Source organism: Chenopodium album, chromosome 17, assembly GCF_948465745.1.
Source record: "Chenopodium album chromosome 17, dcCheAlbu1.1, whole genome shotgun sequence".
Taxonomy (NCBI): Eukaryota; Viridiplantae; Streptophyta; class Magnoliopsida; order Caryophyllales; family Amaranthaceae; genus Chenopodium; species Chenopodium album.
In genome coordinates, this window is record NC_137850.1 from 491,730 (window position 1) to 501,724 (window position 9,995).

Sequence of the window (9,995 nt, forward strand, 5' to 3'; positions counted from 1 at the left end):
CACACAAACCTTTTACTCTCTCTTTGAATATCACCTCTAACATCAAGAATTATTGATGACCCCACTATTATACTTCATGTTCTCTTTAATCTCAACACCAATTCTTGCACCTAAATAAATACTTGTGTTAATTGTCGTCCCTTTTTCGATCTTGAACTTGATTAATTAACAAAGTCTAAACATATACTACTATATGCAAGCTCACGTGTATACAGAGAGATTATCTTACTATTACATATAATATATTGGTTTTATTTATCAATTACACTTATCAATACAATCATAATCGATCATAGCAGTAACAAAAGTTGACTAGAAAAAGAGTAATAATATAGGCCAAAATTTCAAAAAGAAAAAAAAAACAACTTTACAAATGGGATCCTGTATTACTATTACTATTACTACTTAGTAGAGTTACTACTACACTATAGTAGTATGATGACTATAAAATTGGTAATTCAATCAATTGCTGGTTGTTCATAACTTCATAAACATTCAGCAGATATTAGGTCCGAATCCTACAAAACCATTGGAACCATCAATAGATATTTGAATACCCTCTTGTTGAATGTTTCCTATGATGGACAGTCCTGAAGATGAAGGAGCAAAAGCGAAGCAAAACGTACCCGCTTCGTCTATAGGGATCAAGAAGTTCTTGGCCGGGAGGGTCAGTATTGGCCCGTCCGTAAAGTAGAAAGATACGGTCGGGACTCGCACTGACCCAAACCCGGCCAAGTTATAGCATGTGTCGAAAATCGACACCCCTGAGGCCCGGGGAAGGTTGGCGGTTTGGGTCAAGAATGAGTCCCGAAAAGCTTGGTAGACGGTGGTAGGAAACCTGGTCACGGCCGTGCCCGTGTCCATGACCACTCCGCCATCTCCTGACCCGGTGAGGTCAAACACACCTTCAGGGAGCGGGACTCGGACCCCGCCTACCCCGAGTCCCGTTAGCCCTATGTAGTAGAAGCTAGGGGCTCGAGGGCTGCGGACCAGGTTGATCCAAGCAGCCCCCACGGGCATAGCTTCTCGTCCAAATACCAGTGAGCCGGGGGTACCAGACCCCCGGCTCACTAGACAATAACTAAAGGCTCCACCAGTTTGACCCCCAAGTTGGCCCACAAAAGACATGGATCCACCACCTAACCCCAACAAACCAGCAGCCCCAACAAACATGCCTTGATTACTATGTCCACAACCCATAGCAACGTTCCTTACAACAGTCCCACCAATTGTGATGGTCTCAAATGCAAGGATCCCTTTTGTGTAAGATCCGTCACTGTATAGCACCTCGTACCGGCATCGGTCCGCGTGGCTGCAACCCGAGTTTTGAATCCGACTACACACGGACGACGAGCACGAGACACCCGAATACGAGGCAGATTGGGCCGGGTTGAATACCGGGTCAGATTGTTTGTAACATTGTGTACAAGGTTGGCATTGTACCCAAACAATGTCACTTCCTGAGTCAATGACAACATATTGTTTTCTTGGAGGACTTCCTACTCCTAACCTTATGAAGTACTCTCCACTCCCTTGATCCATACCCGAAACCACGTCCGACCCGAATGACTCCACCACCTTGTAATCATCCACACCACTAGTGTTAGTATTCGAAAGGCGGTGAATGAGGCCGGTAACTCGCTTGATGTCTCGCTGTATTCGGAGCGAGAATCGATGGGTGTGATCATGCTTGTGCTTTCCAGATGCTGATAGTTTATTGCTAAGCTTGTCCCTATGAATGAGATTGAACTTCAGGTTCAAACTTGAATTCTTATTGTTGTTGTCATTGGATAATAATGTGACGGTCTTTTGTTCATTAAATTTAGGAAGAGGATGATGATGATGATGATCGATATCTAATTTTGTAGGACGAGAATAATGCTTACTTTGAAGCTTATTGGAGGCTATTTCTTTAGGGACATTCAAGTGTTGGAAATTCGGGTAGGACGTCACACGATTGGTGGTTGTGTGGGTGGCCGCGACACCCGAAAGGCGGAGAAACACTAGTAGTGTGGCTGTGGCCACTACTTGAAGAGAAAAGGAGTTGATGGATAAACATGGTAAGCTACTAGTTTGAACTAGTCTTCTTTTGTGGAGTGTCATTTGGTTGCAATTATTATGTATGTATGTGTGTTTTGTTTTGTGGGTTTAAAAGTGGGATAATTAGAAAGTGAAAAAATGTGAGATTTTGGGGGTGAAGAGAGGGAGGATTTATTGGTATTGGGTTTAGAGAAAAAATGAAATAGTGAAAAGCAATGCAAAGAAATGATTGTTGACTTTGATGGCCCATTGGTCTGAGTTAATTTTGTTGTGTGATGGGGTATGATTAGGATAAAGTTGTGTTGTATGTAAATTTACCAATTTCATTGTATTTTGTATGAGGTAGGTAGTATGTAGTAAAGAGGGCAGAGGAATTTTTAGTGAGCAGTGAAATCATCTTCGTTTGTCCTTTTTAGAAGGGGGAAATACGAAATAGGTGTGGTTGGAATTGAGTGATTGAGTATGAGATTGTATTTGTATTCACATTACTACAAGATCCCAAGTAGGGAATGTAACCCCTCTTTTATGGGGCATCTACCCGGAGCCTATTGCATTGTGCATATTTATGGACGAAGCTATGTTGCGACCAAGGCTTACGGGCATGTACATTTCATCGTTGTTTTGTAATCCCTTTGTTCATATATGTTTGTCTCATAGACGAATTATACTTTATTAAGGCTTGAACTAAAATTTTGCTATTAAATAGAGTATATGTTTGCCTCATTATATGTACTGTATATTTTCAAGTTTTATACGAGTGAGTGCAAGGGGTAAATGACGAGGACATGTTACTATGTAAGAAAATAGGGCAATTTTTTAAAAATTAACACAGAAATGAAATTTGAAGCAAACAATTAGGGACATGTTGCTAATTGTGCTAGCTATTACCCTATCACAAGTAAACTATTCAAGTTATAGAACTCAGGCTCTTGAGGATTGAGGGAAAGGGATTATGGAGCCTCAATTAATTGGTAGAAATCAAATGTAGCTATAACATCAATGTTAAGGTTCTAAGGTGAAATCCCTACCAACTACATTATTAATATTATTGTGTTATCGGCTAATGTAAGTTTCCTAAGTAGACATAAAATCTTTGTAGCTCATGCTTTTCCCATAAATAATTATATAACCCCAACCTCCAAAATCTCCCAACAACAAAAATAAAAAATAAAATAAAGGATTATGCATGCATTATAATAGGATATAACTACATACTTGATAGGTTATGGAGTGTTAATGGAACATGAAAAGGTTAGAGAATACAATATACAGTAGCCTTTATATAATAAGGTGCACTTTAAAGCTAAGACATAGATAGGTAGACAAGCTAATTCCACTATACATGCTCGCATTAGTTTACCTTTCTATTAGCTTGTACATATATATTAAATTAATCCATGACTTTTAAAATTTAACCACAACAATAAGCTATACTTTCTATAACTATGTATTGTTAATGTTGCTTTTACACTTCAGCAGCCTGCTTTGTGCTTAATTAATTAAATGTTGCTCCTTATGTCATACTTGCCCTCATAAACTTAAATTAGGTTGCGTATAGGTCAACCCGTATATATAACAGTAGGTTAGATTTTTAACTTTTTGACCCGTTTATCTAAACAAGTCGCATTTGGGTTGGAGGTGTTCACTCGTACTGTATATGTAAACAGGTCAACCTGAACCCCACCCAACTTGTTTGCTAGCTCTATTTTTTTTTTTGTATATGCCTCCTTTCAATGGCTAAGGGTCATCAATGGCATTTATGTGACTAATTAATTGCTATATATGGTTCAAAACAACATTATATGACTCCAGAATTCGTATCCTACAATTTTGTGAGTTTTTAACATCGGGTCTCAAAAGCTCGATCTAAAATTGCTCAAATTTCGTGTATTATAGCTTTCAAACGACATATTTTAGACACGAGAAAATTACGCATTGAGGTGCTTTTTGGTGTTCCCAAAGGGCCTCAAGAGGCTTACTTGGTGCCTGGAACAATCTCATTTATTCCTTGGTTCATCCTTATCATCATGTCTTAAGATGCCTTCTCTTGTCTTATCATTTATTACTTGGTGCCCGAACAACCCAATTAATGAGTCTATGAAGTGCTAAGAATGAGTTTGGTTGCTATACATGGTTATATTAAAAATGTATTGCAATGAAAGTCTATACCAGCTAGAGATGGATCCAATCACCAACATGGAAAAATAAGGCAAGGGCATGAGAAGTGGAGGTGGGTTTGGTCCGTGGTGGGTAGTAGCAATAAAATAAGACGTACGACATAGTCACGCACTAGTTTGTATGCTACATACGTGTGCATCAAGCTAAGACGATATTTTCTCATTTCCCATATATTTATCTATATCTACCCCTTTTGATTTTAGTGGTTCACAAACTTTCACCATCCAATCTCCTCTAACCTAAGTCAAGTTTAATTATTTGAAGAAACTACAATAAGATAACACACGAAATTTACATGTAATTTCACTCTTTGAGCAATAATGTATGCACTTTCTTTGTTATAATTAAAATACTTTGTAGCACTTTGATTCTTTTTACTATTTACTTATTATTTATTTTTGTTAACATACTGCGATACTGAAAAATACAACAAATATGACCATTCCATTTAATAAAAGTCCAATTTTATCCAAAATCTATTCCCTAGATATAAATTTCGATTTATTTCATTGATCAGCTTTCTCTATTTCATTTATTAACCTTACTATAATTGTGTGCAGAAACATGAAGCCATTAGTCTCAAATAATATTTTCCAAACATCAATTTTATAATTTATACTAAATATGAAAGTCAAAGTTTTGCAAAGTATATTGAATTTGATCGAGAATGTAGTAATTGTATCTATGCAAATCCATCATTTGAAGAGAGATAACTCATGGTTCAATCAAAGAGGCGAGATAGTTATATATATTTATTAAATATTAGTTTTGTTTATTAATAATAGTATAAGATACCAATTATACTTTAGTAGTTGCATGATCGTTCAACTCTTTACGTGTAGAACAATTGGCTGAATTGATAAAGACACTTAGCAACATTACAATACTAGTGTTCCAAATAAATTCGATCACTTTATAAATTCCAACCTTTTTTCTTTCACTGATTAATAAGTAATGGGTTATCTATATGAAAAGTTGGAATTCTTTTGTTGACAAAATGGTTGCCAAGTTCAATTAATTTAAGGATAAATCAAAGTGTGATTGTTTATTTAGCCCACCTTTTTTTGCCTCTCAATCAGTGTAGGGGGTTAGTTTATGAAACATAATATGGCCTGTATAATCTTACATTTTTAATTTATAAACCCTAAACTGTTACGTATATATAGTACTTATCTTAATCAACTTATTTCGATCTATAAAGAGTCGCGCAATTACTATATTAAAGGAATTGAAGTTAACTATATAATGATTGATCTAAAATCTTTGAACTGGTAATCCATTCAAGATGTATGCCACGCAAAGTGAGCACATTTGTAAGAGACTTAGAGCAATTTATGCCATTATATTGAAAGTGGGTGCATGCCAAATTACTGGTTATGTAGGAGCTATTTTGCCTAGATATTTTCGTGCACTTGTGCTTATGCTATGTACATGCATGTGTTGGGTTCAAACTTAGGTGGAAACATTTGTGGTTAGTTGGGTACAACTCGACTAGACTCACACGTATCCGTTTATAAATAGAAAAACACTCTAAAAAACTCCAATATTAATAACAATAATGCAATATGCTTGTATGAGATAATTGTATTGATATATAGGTATGGCATTTTATGTAAGTGATACACATATGATTTGTATGATCAATTCTAATATTGTAGTGTGACAATTATTTGAAATGATCAAGGTGATCGACATTTTTATCTCATAATATAGGATCATTATCTTGTGCTATAGTTCATAATATATCATAATGCTTAATTCATAGCCGTGAAATTCAAGCATAATGCAGGACGAATAATATATAACATGAATAACAAAGAGAAAACTATATTAAATAAAGGAGTGTTTTCCAGCACAATTAGTAGGTAAAATGGAAAAATATGATCTCATAAAGCTAGTAATTATTGTTAATGCAGCTTGTGTATGCCCCCATGTATTAATTAAATCTTCCACCTCCCATTATCAAATATATATTAGAATATAAGGCTAATAAAAAACCAATTAATCAAAGCTAGCAATCAATTGGATCATAATATCCTTGAGCTTAGGAGTGGACATGGATTACGATGGGAGGCAATAATATCAAAATTTTATTATTCTACTTAATTTATTAATTATTTTGCATGAATACACGACAAGAATGTACCAAACTGATGATAGATTATTGTAGAGAAAAATAAGATTAAGTGGAATAAATGTCACCAAATTAAAATTAAAAGGAGGGTTTAGAAAAGGACATATATATACTTCGATCTTCTGAATGGAAAGTTGGGAATACATTTGGCATGCATAAACTAGAGATTCTCAATAATTGAGCCATTATTACCACCTAAAAGTTTTCTCCATCTTAATCTTATTTTAATACAATATCATCTTTGGTATTTGAAAAGTGGCTTACAAATTTATTAATTTTTATTATATTTGTGCTATATAGTGGTATGTCCACAATTGATATTATTTTAAATCTGTTGCTTTTCGTCTATATACATAGTTTTCCAGCTTAATTAGAGAAATTTCCTAAAAAAAAAAAAAGGCTTAATTAGAGAACTAACTCTGGGTCTAGGTTGAGTTTAGAGAGTGTAAGTCCAAGATTTGATGAGGAAGACTATAAAAATGAATAGATAAAGACATTCCTCTTATATTCTCATGTAATATACGGAATTTGATGACTTTTGTCTATATTTTTTGCCCAAGTGTTTAAAAAAAAAAAAAAAAAAAAAAACAAACTATAGTATTTAGATTCGTTTGAGAACAAAACTGTTCAAAACAATTTTTTTTTGTTGATATACTGAATGATAAATAGATCTAGCTCTATATGCATATAGCTAGTACAAACCTTTCAATTAATCTATTATTTTGTGCAAAATGCACCAAAAGATTTGTCAAATGAGTTGTTTTAACATTGAACATTTTTATAGATTGCACAATTACATCGATTGCTAAAAATTTACATTACTTTAAGCTAATCGAAGGGATATATAACTCACTTTGCCCCTTAAAGATAATTGCAGCAAGCCACTTCGGAATTCCGAACAAGAAAAACAATAATTTGGAAGAACAAAATCCATGGTGGGACAATACGTAGATGATCAAAATCATGCCTAAGATTGCCACAGTGATTCCATATAAAATGTTATAACTGGAATGATATGATTGTGAAAGTAGTCTTAGAATATACTATAGTCTTACAACCTTGGATAAATGAAAATTGAAAAATCCTTGATCAAAAGCACACAAATCTTGACAAGATTACACTTACATCAACCAACTTTGTCTCAAGTGCATATAGTTCGTCATTTCATTGAATACTTTAATTTATGCACTCGTCAATCAACTCTAGATGATGATGATGGCCAAATTCCTACACCCTTTTTCTTCTTTTTGTCTTTGTTTTTTCCATGGTTGATAATCAATATAGAGCATTGAGACAAACGCAAGGAGTTAGATCATCTCCTAGACTCGTACACTCGCATATGTCGCGTCCAAATCAATTATTACATGGCCTGGTGTGTATGATTGAACAACAGATGATGTCCTAGCGTTTATATAACTACTAGTGGAAAATAATGTTAAATGGGTTTTAGCTATACCATTGCTACAAGATCAGCAAGATTTTAACTTCCTCGAAATAAGGGCATGAAGCCATAAATATAACTATTGGGAATAGCATGATGAATTTATGGTCAAGAGCACCAGATTGATTGTTAACATGTAAAATCAATTAATCAATTCCTTGTATGAAAGGTTAATTAAATAAATTATGTTTGAGAATCCTTACGCAATGAGATAGAATTTTGAAACTAACCCTTCCAAAAAAAAAAAAAAAAAAAAAAATAGATAGAATTTTGAAAACTGAATTTCAAAAGATATATTTCCCAAACAATATCTTGCTTTCCAGCCCGTCTTGTGTGTGGTTAGCCACACTATGTGACCACTTATAAAAAAACAAAGTAAGACTAACCAAGTAACCCCTATTGCACTAACGAGGTAACCCCTGCCACACGTTGTTACATATAAGACTTTGTGCTTTTCTTTTCTTTTTTTTTTTTTTTTTTTTTTGGGCAAGGCAAACAATATCTCATAAATCAGATAACTTTTTGCAAAGATTTTGATTTTGTATTGAAGTTTCATGTTCGTATGGATGGGAACTGTGTCACTCATCACCTAGCTAGAATAGTATCCTTTGACTTTGAGCAAGTGTGGGAAACCATTGTCCTCCCACCATTGCTTCCTATATACCAGTGGACAATTTGTCTAAATCTTAATTAATGGTACTTCTAGCTTTTCTTTAAAAAAAAAAAAAAAAAAAAAAACAGAGAATTTATTGTTTTTCAATTACAAATCCTATATGGAGAAGAAAACCAATTTGTAGAGAATTGAACTATGAAAACTTGCACAACATTAACACATCTCTTAACATGGTTATATCCAAGTTGCTGTGGAAGTATGAAATTAAATTATACATGTGAATCAATGAGAATTATGAAATCTTAATCAGTTTAACTACATAAAGTACAAAACTTAACTTCGTCATCTAAGTACAAATCTAAAAATAGACCCATAATCCAAAACTTAACTTCGTCATCTAAGTACAAAAACTCAAAGAATAATTACTATCATAAAATCCAAAAAAAAAGAAATCAAGTAATGCCGGAGTGATTATCCTTGAGCAAATCCACAAATTCGAGTAAATCAGATCGCATTTGGTTCTCAACATAGTACCGGAGGACTTGGTTTCGAACAACTTGATACCAAAGACAATATTTGTCATCACTGGCTTTCCTAGACAAGTACCATTCACATATAACAGCAGCAATTTTCATGACATAAAGACCACAATCATACACATTGCTTTGTTGTGGAGTATAAAACTCTATATATACAGCCTCTTCATCATCCACCTTTTTGTTGCCTATTCCGTTCTTCCAAATCTTTTTAGGCCGCTTGTCATCATCATCATCCCCTACAAAATCCTTGACCGTATTATAAAGCTTTTTGGCGTCCGAGTGGTTTAGTCCTTTAACACTATCATGGTGCACAAACACATCAAGGGTCTTGTAATAGACTAGTAGACTCCAATGTGTACATTCTTCCGTGTCTGTCGAAATATCTTCGTTATTGATGGTGAAGAAAATAAGTTTTTTATCGACGAGTTCGAGGGATTCTGCAGTGTGTTTTATACCCGCAAAATCAGAATTAGCGAGTAAGAATGAGACTGCAGGGGATACAAAGAGGATGTCTTGTTCTTCATATGTGAATGTTAAGTACCGAAAGTAGAACTCTATAATCTGGTCATTAATGTAGCATGGGTTTTTAAGGATTTCTCGATCCGACATGTATAAGATTATGCCTTTGAAATTTAGTATCTTCTCGTCTTCCATCACCTGCATCAATAATTTAAGTGATCAGAGGTAAATATGGAAATAACAAAGTGCATAAAAATTATATGAAATTAGAAATAATAATGATTTATATAGTAACAAGAATAATGTTTCTTGCCTCCTTGGGGCTCAAGCACTTAGAATTGGGAATTGGGAATTGGGAATTGGTCTAGGTTACTTGGTGGCCAAGCAGGCAAGCATTCAAGATTACGTATGTATACAATTCAATAAATATACTGATTTTAGAGTTTTCATTATTTAAAAAAGAAAAAAAAAACAACTAAATTTAGCATAAAGTGAGAAATTGATGAGTTTGTATCATTTTGTAATTTTAAGTATACCAGCTTTTCATATTTATTTTATTATAAATTAACTTGCAATTAAAAAATTCAATTT

The 9,995-nt window shown here is 34.1% G+C and overlaps 1 protein-coding gene and 1 pseudogene across 1 annotated transcript; both read right to left on the reverse strand.

Annotated features, from left to right (window-relative positions):
- Positions 1 to 252: 252 nt before the first annotated feature.
- LOC145587284 (protein ASPARTIC PROTEASE IN GUARD CELL 2 pseudogene) lies at positions 253 to 2,163 on the reverse strand (annotated as a pseudogene).
- A 6,695-nt stretch (positions 2,164 to 8,858) lies between these two features.
- Positions 8,859 to 9,554, reverse strand: LOC145590189 (NEDD8-specific protease 1-like). The gene has a single exon (XM_081646943.1). The coding sequence runs from the start codon at positions 9,552 to 9,554 to the stop codon at positions 8,859 to 8,861; it is 696 nt and encodes a 231-aa protein (XP_081503069.1).
- Positions 9,555 to 9,995: the final 441 nt, after the last annotated feature.